The sequence below is a fragment of the Sycon ciliatum genome, chromosome 8 (assembly GCF_964019385.1).
Source record: "Sycon ciliatum chromosome 8, ocSycCili1.1, whole genome shotgun sequence".
Lineage (NCBI taxonomy): Eukaryota > Metazoa > Porifera > Calcarea > Leucosolenida > Sycettidae > Sycon > Sycon ciliatum.
This window is the reverse complement of record NC_088650.1, coordinates 2,508,681-2,529,376: the sequence shown is the minus strand read 5'-3', so window position 1 is coordinate 2,529,376 and position 20,696 is coordinate 2,508,681. Positions and strand designations below refer to the sequence as shown.

General features: G+C 48.7%; 1 protein-coding gene and 1 long non-coding RNA gene across 4 annotated transcripts in view; both read left to right on the top strand.

Moving 5' to 3' along the window:
• The window catches only part of LOC135823889 (uncharacterized), a 90,919-nt gene extending 89,523 nt beyond the window's left edge, over positions 1-1,396 (top strand). For all 3 annotated transcript variants that reach the window (XM_065336756.1, XM_065336755.1, XM_065336758.1), the window contains one exon: positions 476-1,396. In XM_065336756.1, the coding sequence (XP_065192828.1) occupies positions 476-500 (25 nt within the window). In that variant the 3' untranslated portion in view covers positions 501-1,396. The remainder of the gene's footprint in view (positions 1-475) is intronic.
• A 4,274-nt stretch (positions 1,397-5,670) lies between these two features.
• On the top strand, positions 5,671-7,415 carry LOC135823026 (uncharacterized). Its single transcript, XR_010554592.1, has 2 exons — positions 5,671-6,214; positions 6,902-7,415. It is a non-coding gene; the product is annotated as an uncharacterized LOC135823026 (long non-coding RNA).
• Positions 7,416-20,696: the final 13,281 nt, after the last annotated feature.

Sequence of the window (20,696 nt, the reverse complement as noted above, 5' to 3'; positions counted from 1 at the left end):
AAAGAAGATGACTACTACTGTACAGTAGTACCTGCTAAATTTCAATTGACGCGGCAAAACTTTAGCCAAAACACTCCTTTCGTTTAAATCACTAAAATATCACCTGCGCTTAAATTGGACTTGGATGGAGAGCCAAGGATTAATTTATAAAAAATAAAACGACCAAGGAACTACAAGTTACGCTATAATGTCCACTAACACCACCAGTTACTAAACAATCAGCTCATACGATAACATAGCATGACATGGACCTACGGTACTGACGCTATAATTAGCCATTTTACCATTTTTCAGTAACAAGTGAACTGTTGAGCTACAAGAAAAGTTAGCCTAGTTCTATTAGAAACGTGTGTGTGTGTTGCTGTGCTCCGTCTCTGTCTTTCGTCCGGGTCTTTGCTCATCCATTGTGCACTGTACCATGACAATGAGAAGTTCACTCTGCCGCTGTTTGACCTGTATCGTGTTTGTTTGCCAGGAATGCCGAGTACTTGAAACAATAAGCAGGAGATGAGGCCTTGTCCAGAGATGGCAGGGGGGGGGGGGGCAAGCGTCTGCTCTCCGACCCCCAGCCGCTCAGTGCCTCGGCCGGATCGGATTAGCAGCCTGGCCGCCCTCCGGGCAGCGTAGTGGAGCCTGATGTCTTTTGACCGGAGCGTTTGTCCTAGGCATCATGGGCGCTGTGTGTTTTCATTGCCAGTTGGCATGTGTTGCTGTGATCAGCTCGTGTCATTTTCCTTCATCATGAATTTACACATAGCAGTGATGTTTCTAATGTCTTGAAGTACACTAGAAACTCACATGCTATTTTACTTTGAATTGCAGTTAGTAAATTTTGAAAATAATAAACTATCAATTTTCAATCCATGTCAGACAATCAGGGAAGTTTTTGAAGCTCCTCTCATTCCCGCCATTAATGTAATAAGAATATTAAAATTTCAAGACACGCTTGCGTGAGCCTTTACTGAAACTTGACTAACGATATTGAGATCACCATGTCTCTGTGCGTTGAGCCAATCCACATTGATTTCATAGAAGCCTAACCTATCTATATCTTTGCAGACTTGATTTTTGTATCCAAATTCAAGACTGAAGATCTCACCAGAACTTAGTAGTAGAAAGCGGTGAATGCGTTGAAATAGGCTGGGAATTTCTCGGTTCTATGCTAGTAAATACAAATGACATTGCCTTACTCTTTTTGCTGTCATCGGCTCACTGCTGATGAGATATAACAAGGTGGAAACAGCTGGCTGTCTGAGATTTGAGTATTTTTTTGTTGTTTTTTTTTTGTTGAACACCTCCCTTTGGTGTCCCAGCAGCTGAGACTGCTGTTATCACCACCATGTCTTCACCCATCCACCTCCAATTCTAATTGCAACGATTTACTATTTTAAAAACACTCAATCAGTGTGTGACGTCATTGTTGATGTTCCCAGCTATCATAATATCTGTACTCTTCTCTGGCCCCTGTGTCTGTTGCAGCCATGTTCACTGCATGCTGCCCCTTACCTCCATTTTCAGCCTAGCATCTGCTACTGATACTAGGCTCGAGTCGAGATGGATCTATTTACAATGACAAGAGAATCTGATACAATGACGTAGACCAGGGTTACCAGCGTTACGAAGGGTACTAGGACTAAAGGGACTGTCACTTAATTTTTTGCTGACTACCCGCCAAATCTTTTCGTTTCACGTGTAAGAGACGTCCGTGTACCTCGCTACCTTTCACGTCAAGCAATCGGGTGGTGTCCAAACTAAATCGATGATGCCACACCAAAGGGTAACTGCGAATTAGTTTTGCCAATGTTTCTGTTCTTGGTAGGCATGGGCGAGTGATGCTAGTTATTTGCTGCGATTATGCTAAAGGCAATGCTCATAATATGAAGATATAATGCCACATAACGCTCACACTGCTCCAAAATGCCAGTTTGAAAGTTGGAAAAGTCGATTTAAGAAGGCCGTCTTGGATCAAGGCCAAAGCGTAGAAGAAGAAAAAAACTTTTATAAACAGCAGTGAGCATGTTGTCTGAAACAATCCACTGAGAAGGTTGATTTGCAACGTCAAGTCTCCGGACGAAGCCGGACGGGTTCAGATGCACGATTTTCGGAACTGGACCTAGCCAGTTTCATGCATGGCACCATTGTCGACCGGCAATTATGCTTGTAATGCCAATTTTGCGTGCGAAATGGTGTTTTAATGCCAGCATTATGCCACCTGGAAAAAAGGGACTATATTGCCAGCGAGTTGGTGGACAAGCCGTTGATTATTCACTCTCATTGTAATATCGAAAAGTATTCTTTCTAGACCAAAGAGTGGTATATTTGATAACATTTAATAACGATAGAAATGTTTTTACGATACTTCTCCAGACGTTTCGTTGTTCTGAACAACATCGTCAGTGGATAAAGAATGGAGGGCTTTGGGTGGTGGCACGGGTTAATAGGGAGTGATGGTGGTGAGATGAGGTGAGGTGAGAAGGTGAAGGTGGGAAATACATGTATCTAAGTTAATGGTGAAGGTTAGGTGCGGGTCGATACAGATGGGAAGGGGTACACCCTTCGGGTAGAAGTGTAGGTTGGTAGAAGGTGTGGGTGTGCGTAGAAGGTGGAGTGGCGTAATGGAAGTGTCGGGTTGATAAATGTGGGAGAGAGTCTAGGTAGGGTGTGGATCAGCAATAGGTGTTGGTGTATGTGGTGGGTAGAATTGGCAAGAGGTATGTGTGTGTGTGTGTGTGCGTGCGAAAAAGAGTAAGGTAGTGAGTATTGGTATGCGTGGAAGGAAGATGTGACAGAAGGTGTGCGCTATAGGCAAGGGGTGCAGGAATATTTTGAGGTGGTGGGTGGGACTAAAACAGGAGGTTGTGATTCATCTAGTGATATAATATCAGCAATAGCAGCAGTATATACAAAGAGGTGTGTGTGTGTATGCGTGTGCGTTTGCAAGCTTTTTGGTAGTGTAGTGTGTTGGGGGGGGGGGGGGGGGGGGAGAGAGAGCACCGGGTGCGGGTGTTCTTCTTCTATTGGGATCATTTTTGGATGGGTTGGCAGATAGTGGATGGTGGTAGGCAAGTTATGCCAAGAATCCAGTTCCCATATCTTCTTTTCTTCTGTTGATAGTTGGTTTCTTGTCGCGAATGGCATATGCCTCACGGATCCGGAGCCTCAGTTCATCCCTCTCCGTGAGCTGAGCAATCTCGTACATAATCTCTGGGGTGGCGTTCGGGTGTTCCCTAGCGTAGTGCACACCAAATGCAGACTTCTTGTCATGAGATTTTGCAGCATTTGTGTGCTCTTGGGCCCGGGTGTGCACTTGCCTCCCAGTCGAGCCGACGTATCTCTCGTGACAAAGGTGGCATGTAGCTTCGTACACGGCAAATCTGCAGGTGCACTTCTTCCTGAACATAGGGCATTCGCGCATTCTGCATTTTTCCGGTTCTCCTTTTTTCTTCGTGAGTTCTTGGATGGTTGGGGGTCGAGGGTTAACGAGGCGTGCCGTTATGCCGTTTTTCTTAAGTGCCTGTCGTACTTGGCCGCTAACCTTGTCGGAGACCTTGTCGGACATCCTTGTCGGACATCTCAGCTAACGCCCACTTGGATGAATCGGACGGCAGTAGTGGCGAGTGCGTTCTCCTTCCTCGGTGAACACTGCTGGACACTCTGTTTGATGATCCACCAAACACCATCGGTGCAAGCCACGTTTTTCGGCACCAGCGATACGTTCGTCCACCAATAATTGAAATTAATTTTTCTCACTTGAACACTCTGTAGAGCTGTCGCTGTCGTGACAAGGCCGTGTATACTCCAAAATCTACATGTAGGATGAAGAGTAACTGCTGAAGTTCGCGCTCGTGGACAATGCAACGCTGTCCAAAGTAAGTTGTGGCTCCACACTCGCTCAGAATGCTAATGTGTGCCCATGGAATACTAAAACACAATAGGCGCGGTGCAGCTAACATCCACCGTGGATGAAACGGACAACAGCAGCAGCTAGAGCGTCCTCCTTTCTCGGTGAACACTGCTACAAGAAATAATGCTTGATGATACACCAAACACCATCGTTGGGGGCCAACTTTTCCGGCACCAACCGGAACGAGTTGTTCGTCCAGCAACTTTGAGTCTTTCTTCAACACTTCGTAGAGCAGCCGCGCAAGGCCTTTCCTTAATTCACTTTAGGTTAGCGATCCTTCCTAGATGCTATCGCCAATATTACTTTTACTACGATGATACTCCAGTAGTGTTTCTCCGAAAATGAAGTCAGCTCCCATTACTGAGTGCAGTACTCTCACAACTACTAGTAGCACTAGCAGCTCGCCTGGACTTGTAAAAAATAATTTTGCAAAGTCTTCAATCAAGTCACTAATAGTTTGCATGTATAGCCAGCCATATGCCATATGCATGGCTGGCTACAGCGCGTACATGCAAATGAAATGATATGGCTGGCCATGTGGCGTGAACAGATTGCTTGACGTGAAAGGTAACGAGGTAGGCGTGAAACGAAAAGATTTTTTTGGGGGTATACCGGTAAATCAGCAAAAAATCCGCGATATGCGTGTTAAAACAAAAATAAGCATAACACTTTAAGGGGGCAGCCTACCCATAAATTTCATATGGCATTCAATTGACCGTAACTTTGGTGTTTCTCAATGGATTTGAGTGAATTTTTGACCACACACTCCTGCCACTATGCTGGCCCTCAGGACATGATTTACAAGTTCTTGCGCCTCACTGACAGGCTTTCCAGGCCGGAAAAACTCAAATTTCCGGCATAGTGCCACGGTGTGCGAGCCACCCAGGAGCCAAACAAATGCATTTACAATTGTTTCACATTTTCGTGCTCATTCTGTTCGTGCGCGGGACTCAAACCTAGAACAAGTCCAGAAGCAGCCATGGGTGATGGGGTAGGGCCCCTCAACGAGGCCCTGGAATCTGTCACAACGGAACGAGTGGGCGTTCTCTCACACACTCCCACAGACCCAAGTCAATTTTTGAATTTTTTTAGGTTTAGGGTGTGCTACGAGGTCGTACCTTTGATACAACATCCAGTGCTGGGACCTCCACAGCAAGCCATTTCCACAGCGCTGCACACCAAATCCAGGATACCCTCAGAAACCGGCAAAGACTACCACTCACGTTTCACTACTGCCTAGTACTGAATCCTACCTGACTTCTTGACACGACTCAAACTTGCCAAAGTCACTAAATCAATGTCAACAATCAAGCCACATATCTGCAACGTCACGAGGGTGCTGGCAAAAGTCCTGCTGCACGGCGGCGGGCTTCGCCCGCCGCCGTGCAGCCCAATACGTGGCTCAAAAACCTGATTTTTTGGAGCAAAATTCTGCACACTTTCACGTGTTTCCATGATACGACAAGTTGCGCACGGTCTGCTCACATTCAAATACAGTGCTGCCAACAAATGACAGCGTGCAACAAAAAAATCTTTCCTTGCAAGGGCACATTTTCGGCCATAACTCTTGAACGGCGGGTCAGATCGGGACACAATTTTCAGAGAATTTGCAGCTATTCATGCTCTTTCAACTGACGTAGCGCTCAATATGAATTTACAAATTCGATTTTTCAGCGAATTTTTGGGTAGTCTGCCACCTTAAAGGGGCACTCCGGCTTCATTTTCGACGCCGAGTTTTCGATGCCAAGACGAAGGTAGGTGAAAGAGAAGACCCCTCGAACAAGAACAAGTCTCCAGAAGCGATCGAGTCGAGCAGGAAGACGACTTTCGAATTTCGCCGAGCGAGCGCTGATGACGTAATGAGGGATTAGCTTGCCAGTGGAAATGCATCTGCGCACATACATTTCACACACTTTTTGGCCAATTTTCAATCGAAGAGGAGGTTGTTTGCTATGTTCTCTCAACGTCGTGAGCGATCCCGTCTTCTATACCCTTCCAGGTACCCTGAAGGTCCTCCAGAGGAGAATTTATCTCCAGCAACGCGTTGTTGATCCGCTAAATTCGTCTCGAGACATATTCACCCAGTGCAGTGCTGATAAATGTAGAATGTTGAATCTGTGATAATTGTCGACGATGGAGAGAGAGGTTGATAGCCGCTGTCGCAGGGAAAGTGAAGCTGCTGGAAGTAACAACGGGGAGCCCTTTTGTATCACCTGAACAACCAGACTTCAAAGCAGCTTGACCAAATCGGAGGGTGCCTCGTTGCTTATCGTGAATATTACACCGACATGAATTACTACAAATATGCTGGTGAGTTTTTATTTTGTTTTGTTCGTATGCTAGTACCCTGGCCTGGAGTTCTCGTTAGCAAATTCTTATTCCCTCATGCGTTTTCTAAACATTCCGTGTAGTACTGAATACGTGATCAAGTAGGTAGGCCGATTTGGGTAGATGTGGAATTTGGACATGTATTTTTATAAAAAAATTCTATTTTCCAAATAGAGCGTTTGTAGAGAAATGGTTGCCCAAATACAACGAAATTGATTCTGCAGTTCTACAACTGGTACTGAAATCCAGTCAAAGTAAAAATGATTCTTCATGATAGTTGGGGTCAATGGAATCTGATCCAGGCATAACGAATGGTGACGCCTGCCACCCCGGGAACGAATGCCCATTTGGCATGGGATACCAAAGTATTCGAAAGTGGTGCGTGTTTCTATGTGGCATTTGGAAGTTTTATATGATCTCTGGTCAATGCAACATACGATAGCCATCATGAATTGCAGGCCTCGAACGCAACTCAGACCAGAATTGGCAGTTCCCTAAGTTAGATGCTTTATAATTCCATGGCCCCAGCTGTAATTATAGAGGTTTTTTGCACATTATTCTTATAGTCGATAGGTTTATACTGATGGCCACAAACAACGGCAGTTCAAACTTCACTGATGTGTTCATGAGCTGAGAGATTTCTCTCCACTATTTCCGTTGTGCACACAGGTCTGTCCGATATGCATTGTCCGTATTGGGTATGGTATCTGCTCTTAGAAGGGAATCGCTGGAGCCACAGTCCAACTATACAGGCTTTCAAGAAACAGAGAGGAGCCATCTTTGTAAGCTGATACCTGATGTGTACCGACAGAATTCTCACGAGATACCTGACGGACCACGTCTGGTGTATACTTCATAGTACTCCTTCGACTACTGTCTAGAATCAAGTCGACGGAAACGTCGATTAGACAAACAAAACATTCTCTCATTTACTAGAGCACTCTGACAACTCATGACCTATTCCTAATGATTGCCACCGCTTATAAATATGTAGAGTGCTGATTGGAATGTGCTCACAATCTCAACAATCCAGTGCTATAATTATTCGAACAATGTGTTCGAAATTATTCCACTTTTCCTTCCATAAATGTTGTATCCACATATAATCCACAGTGCTGCAAAGTTTCAGAGTTCTCAGGGTATCAAACAAAATTATTTCAAATACAGTGAAATTGTTCGTGGACATTATAGCGTAACTTGTAGTTCCCTGTTTCTTTTCTTTGCTATAAATTAATCCTTTGCTCTCTAGCCGCCGGCGAGTCCAACAGTGAAATTGTTAGTTCATATTTATAATGTGGGCATATGGGAGGCGGGAGGGTGACCATATTTCTATATAAGGGACCCGCAACTGTAATACCACAGTACAGTAGCCGGCAAATATGTAGAAAACAGAAATGCATGTTCCCATCATTGTACATGGACGGGCGCAGCAGGCCGAAGCTATCAGCCAGAACAGGATTTACAATCACCTAGAGATACTTGAGCTATTCCAGTATTCTCCGCGAGCTGTCCGATTCCACAATGGTTCATGCCACCATTATTTCTGGTAGTATAATTCCAAGACCATCTCAGATTCTTCAGCAATTTGTGCCACAGCAAAAGACAACGCTTGACTCGGTCACTGGGGCTGTCAAACTTCCCATCACAAATGAACTTCAATGTCTCATCTGTTTCAAGTATATGTACTGCTATGACTTGACCATGCTTCATCCACAGCTGGGCGAAGATTGTGGCGTTGAATTCCATAGCGCACCTTCTTGCTGCCATGCAGGATTATGTTGAGAGAAGTCAACATATTTTTACTAAAAAAACAACAGCCACTGAAGAGGATAGCAATAGCCTTGGGTGAATTTCCTGCAGGTACACGTTGTTGGTAGGTCTACTGGTCCGTCTCCATATCGTCAAGTTCAGAAATCACCTGTACTACACATCTTGTAGAAGGGATCCTGATCGAAAAATTTTCTGATCATAAAATTCACTATACTGAGATAGAGACAAATAGTCAGTACTCCCCGATTCCGTCAAGCTGCTTTGAAGTCTGGATGCTCATGTGATGCTAACAAGCCGCCCCCATTGTTACTTCCAGCAGCTTCACTTTCCCTGCGACAGCGGCTATCAACCTCTCTCTCCATCGTCGACAATTATCACAGATTCAACATTCTACATTTATCAGCACTGCACTGGGTGAATATGTCTCGAGACGAATTTAGCGGATCAACAACGCGTTGCTGGAGATAAATTCTCCTCTGGAGGACCTTCAGGGTACCTGGAAGGGTATAGAAGACGGGATCGCTCACGACGTTGAGAGAACATAGCAAACAACCTCCTCTTCGATTGAAAATTGGCCAAAAAGTATGCGAAATGTATGTGCGCAGATGCATTTCCACTGGCAAGCTAATCCCTCATTACGTCATCAGCGCTCGCTCGGCGAAATTCAAAAGTCGTCTTCCTGCTCGACTCGATCGCTTCTGGAGACTCGTTCTTGTTCGAGGGGTCTTCTCTTTCACCTACCTTCGTCTTGCTATCGAAAACTCGGCGTCGAAAATGAAGCCGGAGTGCCCCTTTAATAGTGACACCATTTAATGGTGTCACTATTAAAGTGTTATGCATGTACATTAAACTAGTGGTACGAGTGTTCAAAACCATTTGAACTACTTCATACTGTTCGTCTTCTTATTGACATGCTCTCTTTCCATCGTCCTTAGCTTTTGTTTGTTGTGAGCTGTTTTGGCTTTCTCCTATACCTCTGGGGGATGCCAAGTGATGGTTTTGAGAGGCTGGTGATGGCTGTGAGCGAGAGTTTGCCGATCGGCGTCGTCCTCGCTATAGCGATGAAAATACTAGTTACTGCGCACCTGGCAGATATCACAACACGTCGGAGCGTCCAGGAACAAAGGAATCTTGGGTTTTCACTGGAATCTAGTTCCTCCAGCATCGCGTAGCCCACCGTCGGTGAATGACTGTCCAGAAAGGTTGAACCTGGTCTTCTGCAGCATCTCGCAGTCCTGCGAAGCACACCGGGTCCGCCTGCCATGTATTGTACAAATAAAACTTATGCAGTAGTGGACTCTACAGTGATGAGTCTCAGCCTGTATGCTGCAAAAGACACAGGAAATGTGACTGGTGTCTGTACACTGGACGTCAACACCCCAGTCTTCTCCTGCAGGATATGTTTGACATTGACATTATGCAGTGGGTCGACATTGACCTGGTTTGGCAGCTATCGTAATAGTATCTGCCTGGTTGGATGTAGCAGGTTGACGTTGGCTCGTCGTCCAGTCCGGAATTTTCTTGTAACTCACGGTGGAGTACGCGCAGGGTTTATGATCATCCCTGTTCACTTCAATATTATACAAACACAACGTTCCCTTTGTCACTCATCTTATCCCGAGTACTGAATTTGCTGACGATATTGCGCCACACTTGTCAAAACCTACCGCCACTGCTGACGGTGGCGACTGGTTCGTCAATGGGGGTGACCAGGCTGACTGACTAGCTTCAAGACAGCGGCCTCGTCAACCCAGCCTAAAGGCAGATTTTATCGATCCAGCCTCAGCGGCGCCATGTTGACGATGCCCAAGTGACTGTGTGTCATGGATTGCATTGCCATCAGCGGTCATTGCCGTTCACCTTGGTGCAGCCCTGAACAACTGGCTCAGCCCAGTGGAGTCTCAAGTGGACAAAGTTGTTGCCAAAGTAGCTCAGAAGATTGGTGCATCGTGGTGTACGTGAGCACATAACTAGGACTTCCCAGCGCCTATTTGTCCAGGCTGCAATACTACCTGACATGCTGTACTGCACATTCTTTTCATCACTGCAAGGCCGGCAGCTGGACCGACTGCAGGGGCCGCGCACATGCAGGCCGCCTGTTGCCAGTGCAGCATTCTGGAACGTTCTTTCCTTCTGAGATCCGTGGAATATAAACTTTCTTTGCTTCAAAGCAAGTTGCTTACCTTTCTGTTGTGCTCCTAGTATCCATACAACAATAACCTACGGTAATTTTGTTTTATTTTCCTTTCCATTCCCCAACCAATGAATACTACAATGTCGATTCTCTTTCTGCATACTTTAGTGTGTGCCCGCTCGCTCACGTGTGTGCGTGTATACCTCACTCGGCATTCGAAGTTCTGTTCCCCATGACTGAAAGACTGCCTGTCCTTTCAGGACCTGCCATCATCTGCGGATGGGCATTACTGTATTGTGTGTGTGTGTGTGTGTGTGTGTGTGTGTGTGTGTGTGTGTGTGTGTGTGTGTGTGTGTGTGTGTGTGTGTGTGTGTGTGTCAGCTAGTTCGGTTGGTGGGTGCACTTGTGCCAGATAGTGTTGGGCCTGTTGCCAACGGGCTCGGCTGCTTGAAGGTGTATTGTTGTACCTACCACCTTTGTTGGTTTCAGGGTTCATATACTTTCTGTTTGAAGTATACATACCTGTTAACCATGGACTGCTTCTGGCTAGATTAACTCTTGTGTAATCAATGGTGCTAGTGAAGCTTATATCAGATCCACTCTGATTTAGCCACCGACACTAGTACCAAGTATTACCTTCACTGGGGGCAGGGGTACCTGCAGTTGGATCCCGGGACGGATACCCTGATGCCGTCAATCCTTTTCTGCACCTTGTCCTCACCCACTTACTGAGGTGTGGTGAGCCCATAAGTGGGATCATTTCAAGTCCACCCTAGTTTGGGGATTTCAGGGGGTGTCGGTCGTTGGGTGGTTCAATGGCCAATTGAGTCATCTTTCCAAGATTCCTTTTGAGTCTCTCTCCCCTCTCCCGGGGAGACCCACGTGACCAGTTTTGGCAGTGAGCAACAAGTACAAGTACAAGTGTGTGTGTGTGTGTGTGTGTGTGTGTGTGTGTGTGTGTGTGTGTGTGTGTGTGTGTGTGTGTGTGTGTGTGTGTGTGTGTGTGTGTGTTTCATTCAGAATCAGATCCGCTATCGTTGCTATAAGAGAGAATCTGTGGGTTCACATCCAGTGCATTTGTAGATTTGCGTGCTTTTCTCGCCACGGGCGCATACATGGAACATTGTGTGTGTGTGTGTGTGTGTGTGTGTGTGTGTGTGTGTGTGTGTGTGTGTGTGTGTGTGTGTGTGTGTGTGTGTGTGTTTCATTCAGAATCAGATTCGCTATCGTTGCTATAACTTAATGAGTATAAGAGAGAATCTGTGGGTTCACATCCAGAGCATTTGTAGAGTTGCTTTTCTCGCCACGGGCGCATACATGGGACATTGTGTGTGTGTGTGTGTGTGTGTGTGTGTGTGTGTGTGTGTGTGTGTGTGTGTGTGTGTGTGTGTGTGTGTGTGGTGTGCGTCTGTGTGTATGGGATACTGTCTGTATCGGCTTTTGGTACTAATGTTCAGGTCTGTGCTTGCATGTGTGAACATGAAATTGTTCGGTTCTGTGCATGCTACATGTGTGTTGTATATTAGTGTATGTGTGTATGTGTGTATGTGTGTATGTGTGTATGTGTGTTGTATATTAGTGTACTAGTATGTACATGCATGTACAGTCAACTGCGCATATAACGACTGCGGATATAACGACAATTCGCGAATAACGACAGAATTTCCATGCCAGAGCAAAGTCCCATCCCACTGTAATACATATGAGACTTCGGGTATAACGACACTTCGCGAATAAGAACACCTTTCTGATGCCCCGTCGAGTGTCGTTATTATTAGCGAAGTTGACTGTAGTCGGATTTGGCAGGTGCTTCGTGTGTTTGCGTGTGCACGTGCGCGCGTGACTAGGAGACTGAATAGTCGGATTCGGCAGCTGGTTCGTGTGTTTGCGTGTGCACGTGCGCGCGTGCCTAGGAGACTGCATAGTCGGATTCGGCAGCTGGTTCGTGTGTTTCCGTGTTCACGTGCGCGCGTGCCTAGGAGACTGCATAGTCGGATTCGGCAGCTGGTTCGAGTGTTTGCGTGTGCACGTGCGCACGTGCCTAGGAGACTGCATGGTCGGATTCGGCAGCTGGTTCGTTTGTTTGCATGTGCACGTGCACGTGTGCCTAGGAGACTGCATAGTCGGATTCGGCAGCTGGTTCGTGTGTTTGCGTGTGCACGTGCGCGCGTGCCTAGGAAACTGCATAGTTGGATTCGGCAGCTGGTTCGTGTGTTTGTGTGTGCACGTGCGCACGTGCCTAGGAAACTTCATAGTCGGATTCGGCACCTGGTTCGTGTGTTTGCGTGTGCACGTGCGCGCGTGCCTAGGAGACTGCAAAGTCGGGTTGGGCATCTTGTTCGTGTGTTTGCGTGTGCACGTGCGCGCGTGCCGAGGAGACTGCATAGTCGTATTCGGCAGCTGGTTCTTGTGTTTGCATGTTCACGTGCGCGCGTGCCTAGGAGACTGCATAGTCGGATTCGGCAGCTGGTTCGTGTGTTTCCGTGTTCACGTGCGCGCGTACCTAGGAAACTGCATAGTCGGATTTGGCAGCTGGTTCGTGTGTTTGCGTGTGCACGTGCGCGCGTGCCTAGGAGACTGCATAGTCGGATTTGGCAGCTGGTTCGTGTGTTTGCGTGTGCACGTGCGCGCGTGCCTAGGAGACTGCATAGTCGGATTCGGCAGTTGGTTCGTGTGTTTGCGTATGCACGTGCGCGCGTGCCTAGGAGACTGCATAGTCGGATTCAGCAGCTGGTTCGTGTGTTTGCGTGTGCACGTGCGCGCGTGCCTAGGAGACTGCATAGTCGAATTCGGCAGCTGGTTCGTGTGTTTGCGTGTGCAGGTGCGCGCGTGCCTAGGAGAGTGCATAGTCGGATTTGGCAGCTGGTTCGTGTGTTTGCGTGTGCACGTGCGCGCGTGCCTAGGAGACTGCATAGTCGGTTTTGGCAGCTGGTTCGTGTGTTTGCGTGTGCACGTGCGCGCGTGCCTAGGAGACTGCATAGTCGAATTCGGCAGCTGGTTCGTGTGTTTGCGTGTGCAGGTGCGCGCGTGCCTAGGAGACTGCATAGTCGGATTCGGCAGCTGGTTCGTGTGTTTGCGTGTGCACGTGCGCGCGTGCCTAGGAGACTGCATAGTCGGTTTTGGCAGCTGGTTCGTGTGTTTGCGTGTGCACGTGCGCGCGTGCCTAGAAAACTGCATAGTCGGATTCGGCAGTTGGTTCGTGTGTTTGCGTGTGCACATGCGCGCGTGCCTGGGAGACTGCATTGTCGGATTCGGCAGCTGGTTCGTGTGTTTGCGTGTGCACGTGCGCGCGTGCCTAGGAGACTGCATAGTCGGATTTGGCAGCTGGTTCGTGTGTTTGCGTGTGCACGTGCGCGCGTGCCTAGGAGACTGCATAGTCGAATTCGGCAGCTGGTTCGTGTGTTTGCGTGTGCAGGTGCGCGCGTGCCTAGGAGACTGCATAGTCGGATTTGGCAGCTGGTTCGTGTGTTTGCGTGTGCACGTGCGCGCGTGCCTAGGAGACTGCATAGTCGGATTTGGCAGCTGGTTCGTGTGTTTGCGTGTGCACGTGCGCGCGTGCCTAGGAGACTGCATAGTCGGATTCGGCAGCTGGTTCGTGTGTTTGCGTGTGCACTTGTGTGCGTGCCTAGAAAACTGCATAGTCGGATTCGGCAGTTGGTTCGTGTGTTTGCGTGTGCACATGCGCGCGTGCCTGGGAGACTGCATTGTCGGATTCGGCAGCTGGTTCGTGTGTTTGTGTGTGCACGTGCGCGCGTGCCTAGGAGACTGCATAGTCGGATTCGGCAGCTGGTTCGCGTGTTTGCGTGTGCATGTGCGCGCGTGCCGAGGAGACTGCATAGTCGGATTCGGCAGCTGGTTCTTGTGTTTGCGTGTTCACGTGCGCGCGTGCCTAGGAGACTGCATCGTCGGATTCGGCAGCTGGTTCGTGTGTTTCCGTGTTCACGTGCGCGCGTACCTAGGAAACTGCATAGTCGGATTCGGCAGTTGGTTCGTGTGTTTGTGTGTGCACGTGCGCGCGTGCCTAGGAGACTGCATAGTCGGATTCGGCAGTTGGTTCGTGTGTTTGTGTGTGCACGTGCGCGCGTGCCTAGGAGACTGCATAGTCGGATTCGGCAGTTGGTTCGTGTGTTTGTGTGTGCACGTGCGCGCGTGCCTAGGAGACTGCATAGTCGGATTCGGCAGTTGGTTTGTGTGTTTGCGTGTGCACGTGCGCGCGTGCCTAGGAGACTGCATAGTCGGATTCGGCAGCTGGTTCGTGTGTTTGCGTGTGCACTTGTGTGCGTGCCTAGAAAACTGCATAGTCGGATTCGGCAGTTGGTTCGTGTGTTTGCGTGTGCACATGCGCGCGTGCCTGGGAGACTGCATTGTCGGATTCGGCAGCTGGTTCGTGTGTTTGTGTGTGCACGTGCGCGCGTGCCTAGGAGACTGCATAGTCGGATTCGGCAGCTGGTTCGCGTGTTTGCGTGTGCATGTGCGCGCGTGCCGAGGAGACTGCATAGTCGGATTCGGCAGCTGGTTCTTGTGTTTGCGTGTTCACGTGCGCGCGTGCCTAGGAGACTGCATCGTCGGATTCGGCAGCTGGTTCGTGTGTTTCCGTGTTCACGTGCGCGCGTACCTAGGAAACTGCATAGTCGGATTCGGCAGTTGGTTCGTGTGTTTGTGTGTGCACGTGCGCGCGTGCCTAGGAGACTGCATAGTCGGATTCGGCAGTTGGTTCGTGTGTTTGTGTGTGCACGTGCGCGCGTGCCTAGGAGACTGCATAGTCGGATTCGGCAGTTGGTTCGTGTGTTTGTGTGTGCACGTGCGCGCGTGCCTAGGAGACTGCATAGTCGGATTCGGCAGTTGGTTTGTGTGTTTGCGTGTGCACGTGCGCGCGTGCCTAGGAGACTGCATAGTCGGATTCGGCAGCTGGTTCGTGTGTTTGCGTATGCACGTGCGCGCGTGCCTAGGAGACTGCATAGTCGAATTCGGCAGCTGGTTCGTGTGTTTGCGTGTGCAGGTGCGCGCGTGCCTAGGAGACTGCATAGTCGGATTTGGCAGCTGGTTCGTGTGTTTGCGTGTGCACGTGCGCGCGTGCCTAGGAGACTGCATAGTCGGATTTGGCAGCTGGTTCGTGTGTTTGCGTGTGCACGTGCGCGCGTGCCTAGGAAACTGCATAGTCGGATTCGGCAGCTGGTTTGTGTGTTTGCGTGTGCACTTGTGTGCGTGCCTAGAAAACTGCATAGTCGGATTCGGCAGTTGGTTCGTGTGTTTGCGTGTGCACGTGCGCGCGTGCCTAGGAGACTGCATAGTCGGATTCGGCAGCTGGTTCGTGTGTTTGTGTGTGCACGTGCGCGCGTGCCTAGGAGACTGCATAGTCGGATTCGGCAGTTGGTTCGTGTGTTTGCGTGTGCATGTACGCGCGTGCCTAGGAGACTGGATAGTCGGATTCGGCAGCTGGTTCGTGTGTTTGCGTGTGCACGTGTGTGCGTGCCTAGGAAACTGCATAGTTGGATTCGGCAGCTGGTTCGTGTGTTTGTGTGTGCACGTGCGCACGTGCCTAGGAAACTGCATAGTCGGATTCGGCAGTTGGTTCGCGTGTTTGCGTGTGCATGTGCGCGCGTGCCGAGGAGACTGCGTAGTCGGATTCGGCAGCTGGTTCTTGTGTTTGCGTGTTCACGTGCGCGCGTGCCTAGGAGACTGCATCGTTTGATTCGGCAGCTGGTTCGTGTGTTTCTGTGTTCACGTGCGCGCGTACCTAGGAAACTGCATAGTCAGATTCGGCAGCTGGTTCGTGTGTTTGCGTGTGCAGGTGCGCGCGTGCCTAGGAGACTGCATAGTCGGATTTGGCAGCTGGTTCGTGTGTTTGTGTGTGCACGTGCGCGCGTGCCTAGGAGACTGCATAGTCGGATTCGGCAGTTGGTTCGTGTGTTTGCGTGTGCACGTGCGCGCGTGCCTAGGAGACTGCATAGTCGGATTCGGCAGCTGGTTCGTGTGTTTGCGTATGCACGTGCGCGCGTGCCTAGGAGACTGCATAGTCGGATTCGGCAGCTGGTTCGTGTGTTTGTGTGTGCAGGTGCGCACGTGCCTAGGAAACTGCATAGTCGGGTTGGGCATCTTGCAGTGGCGGATCCAGGATTTCGCCGAAGAGGGGGCCCAAGGTATACGCCCCCCCCCCCCCCCCCCCCAAACAAACAAAACAAAACAACAACGACTAAGTCCCGAAGTTGTGAAGAGCTGCTGTATTCCATTCTCACGACATTTTCAAACTGGACTGGAAGTGTTGTCAAGGTGTGGTGTAACTCAGGCATTAGGGCGACACTACTCTACTAGCAGGTATTTGTATGTTACAAAGTTACCACAAATATACATGTAATATTCCGTCGCTGGAACAGTGCTAATACTCTCAGTGGGCTTGGCGTGCGAAACCGGAGATCCAGGCAGAGAACTGTCACTGGAGGAATGACTTGAAATGACTTCACATTCAGGAGCAGGTTCGGGTAATGTCGCAAGTGCAGGAACATTTCCACTCGGCAGCGGCTGCGACGGACCTTTGGACGGCTCTTCAACGCGAGCTCTCTTATCTACCGGTCCACTGAAGAACGACCTGATGTCATACCCTTTCCTCTTCATCGCATATCTGAAGGTAACCCCTTGTCTACAAGCGAAGTAGAGAGAGCGTTTAGTTTCTGACAAGTGAAAAAGAAAAAGGAAGGACGAAGCCGACAGCACGGTACACCGTACAGGACTTCAGCCCAACGCGATCGCTGCACTAGCTGCACTTTGTACCATGTACCAGGCCCTGCATTTTTGGCACGTTTTTCACATGTTTGAAGTGCGGCCGTGTACTCAGGTCGCAGTGCGTACTGTAGTTGTACACAGCGTGCTGGCTAGTGCGTGACACCGGACGGATAAGTACCCAGCACGCGTGACCCACTTGACACGCCAAGTCATTTCGAGCGCTCATTCTACAGTCTACCTGGTCTACTGTAATCCTACATGTAGACCAAGGTCGAAATTGTCAAAGGGGGGGCCCAGGCCCCCTGGGCCCCCCCCTGGATCCGCCACTGTCTTGTTCGTGTGTTTGCGTGTGCACGTGCGCGCGTGCCGAGGAGACTGCATAGTTGGATTCGGCAGCTGGTTCTTGTGTTTGCGTGTTCACGTGCGCGCGTGCCGAGGAGACTGCATAGTCGGATTCGGCAGATGGTTCGTGTGTTTGCGTACGCACGTGCGTGCGTGCCTAGGAGACTGCATAGTCGGATTCGGCAGCTGGTTCGTGTGTTTGCGTGTGCACGTACGCGCGTGCCTAGGAGACTGCATAGTCGGATTCGGCAACCGGTTCGTGTGTTTGCGTGTGCACTTGCGAGTGTGCCTATTAGACTGTATAGTCTGATTCGGCAACTGGTTCGTGCCTAGGAGACTGCATAGTCGGATTCGGCAGCCCGTTCGTGTGTTTGCGTGTGCACGTGCGCGCGTGCCTAGGAGACAGCCTAGGAGACTGCTTAGTCGGATTCGGCAGCTGGTTTTTGTGTTTGCGTGTGTACGTGCGCGCGTGCCTAGGAGACTGCAAAGTCGGATTAGGCAGCCTGTTCGTGTGTTTGCGTGTGCACGTGCGCGTGTGCCTAGGAGACTGCATAGTCGGATTCGGCAGCTGGTTCGTGTGCTTGCGTGTGCACGTGCGCGTGTGCCTAGGAGACTGCCTAGGAGACTGCATACAGTCAACTTCGCTTATAACGACACTCGGCGGGGCATCAAAAAGGTGTCCTTATTCGCGAAGTGTCGTTATACCTTAAGTCTCATTACATGTATTACAGTGGTATGGGACTTTGCTCTGGGCATGGAAATTCTGTCGTTATTCGCGAATTGTCGTTATATCCGCAGTCGTCATTAGCGAAGTTGACTGTGGTCGGATTCGGCAGCTGGTTCGTGTGTTTGTGTGTGCACGTGCGCGTGCCTAGGAGACTGCATACCGTATTTCCGCAAAATAAAAGGCCATCCTCGTATACAACGCCTTCCTCGTATACAAGGCGGGCGCAGGGGGCGATTGGAAAAATAAAAGACTGTCTCCGATTAGAAGACCGGGCCTACTAAATGAGTCTTTGTTCTTGTGTTAAAAATAGAAGACCGTGCTCTATCTGTGGAAAAATAGAAGACCGTGCTCAAACAGTGTAGAAGAAAATGGAAGAACGGGGGTAAAACTGTGTGGCGACAAATAGAAGACCGGGGTCAAACTGGGTTCAAGACCGTCCTCGAATACAAGACCGTTCTCGATTATAAGGCCGGGTTAGGACGAGGTTGAAAAAATAGTAGACCGGCCTACTATTTGTGGAAATACGGTAGTCGGATTCGGCAGCTGGCCCGTGTGTTTGTGTGTGCACGTGCGCGCGTGCCTAGGAGACTGCATTCTAGTCACTGGCATGGTAGTTGTCGGCAGCCGGTTTGTGTGTGCGTGTATGCATGCATGTGTGTGACATCATCTTAAAATAATAATAAAATTATAATAAATTAAGACTTAAAAATAAAATATAATATTTAGCCGTCAGATGAGAAAACAGACCTTATCGCAAAAACTGTACAGTGCAGAAAAGTGCACTTGAAAGTTGGCGAGTTTACCCACTGGTGCGTCTGGACAACCAAGCTACAAACCGTCGTATTTCAGTCAAATATCGGTCTTTCGGGACAATCCAAGTATGTAAATCGAAGAGAAAAGTCCATTGTCTCCGAGTTTTGTGTGAAAGTTATTCAATTTGCTGACGATATTCTATTGTATGTTTGCGGTACGCAGAAGATTGCGCGTAGCAACTCCCTGTCTGCAGCTGTCTCAGCCATTAGTACCTGGCTGTCAAACCGCAATTTAATTCTAAATGCCCGGAAGACACAAGTGCTCTTCCTGTCTACGCCACATATTACTGACCACCAATTTGCAGTCCCTTGTCATGGAGTGCAGCTAAAGCAAGTGACATGTGCAAAGTATCTTGGAATACATTTGGATCAGGATCTTTCTTGGAGGACTCAAGTTGATTCTATGGTCACCAAACTTGCCAGTAAAATTGGTATTCTGTTCCGAAATCGACACAATATTCCGCTGACTTGCCGAGAAACCTTTGTAAAGTGCCTAGTGTTGCCAGATTTTCTATATGTATCAAATTGTTTTTCTGCTGGCCTTTCCTTAACCCAGTTAGGTAGGCTTGAACGAATGCTAAAGCGAGCTTTGCGTTCAATGTACGATACTGGTTTTTGTAGCCCATCAAGCCCTTTATTTGCGAGACTTGGTCTAGATCGTTTGGCATCCATGTATTGCAAGAAATTACTGTATCTGACGTAGCGCTGTTTGGAAGGCCGCTGTAGTGTCATTGAGTCAATTGTTCGAGCGTTTAAATAATGGTCTTGCAACGCGCAGCCTTGTATCACGCACTCTTTAAAAGTTGCCCATGCTCAGAACTGCCTTTGCCCCTCATGGCGCTTCCTTCCAATGTGCTAAGCTGTGGAATTATCTACACCCTCTAGCTCGCTGTGTGGATAACTCCGCCCGTTTTAAGAAACTGTTACCCCAATGCCTTGCTTTTTCACGCTAGTACTTATGATTTTCAGCTATGCAAAATGCGAACATCATCACCTACCCAATACCGGTAGTCTATTATATTAATTGTTCATATCTTTTTGCATCTTTCCCTCGAGTGGGTCTATTGTTATTAGGCAATTGTCTGTTATAGTCGCCACTATAAATAAAAATCCAATCCAATCCAATCCAAAACTCCAAGGAATCCAATACAGCATGCGCGATCGCGGCACGATGCTGCGTTCCCGAGATGCGAAGCCTGCAAGATACGTCACGGCACTTTGCATTTCTACACGCGAGTCAAACGCTCCAGACCTGGTAGTACAGGAGCCAAGTGGGCAAAATGTGACTTCCCGTTCCCGCTTGGGGTGTACCACGATTTTTTTGCTAATATGATAGAGGAGCATACGTAGATGATGTTTCCACTTGTTATCATTCTCAGAACTTTCTGAAAGGTTGTGAAAAATGCAATTGAAATTGCCTTTAGTTACCATGCCAACTGACCACAAAAATCGATTTTCTATTACTTTCATCCCGGAAATTTCTATCTGCCAAACAACTACATAAAATATTTGAAGCACCCCAGAGCATTTTTCGAACTTGGTTACCATGGTAACCAATGGTAACCAAGAACAAACATCATAGCAACAGCATGGCAACACTGTAATAATAGCGCAGAAACAGTTACGATTCTTACGAAACATTAATAATGGGTAGGACTGATGTTATCAATCCTGGAATATTACTCAATCTGCGGACAGAACTGTTTCGTCCTTTGTGGACTCGTGTTTCGTCCTTTGTGGACTCGTCAGCGCAGCACAGAGCCTGAGGAAATGAGGCCGAGCCTGATAGCAATGGAAGTAAAAATTTCCAATCAGGCCCGAACGTACCGTGCCAGAGTGCTCAAACTGACAAGTCAGTGAGCTCTGCATAACGCAAACAGCAAAGGCACTACCCCACGCAAGAGTGCTCAACTGCTACAAGAGCAGGAGCGAAATACTCAATCTGCGGACAGAACTGTT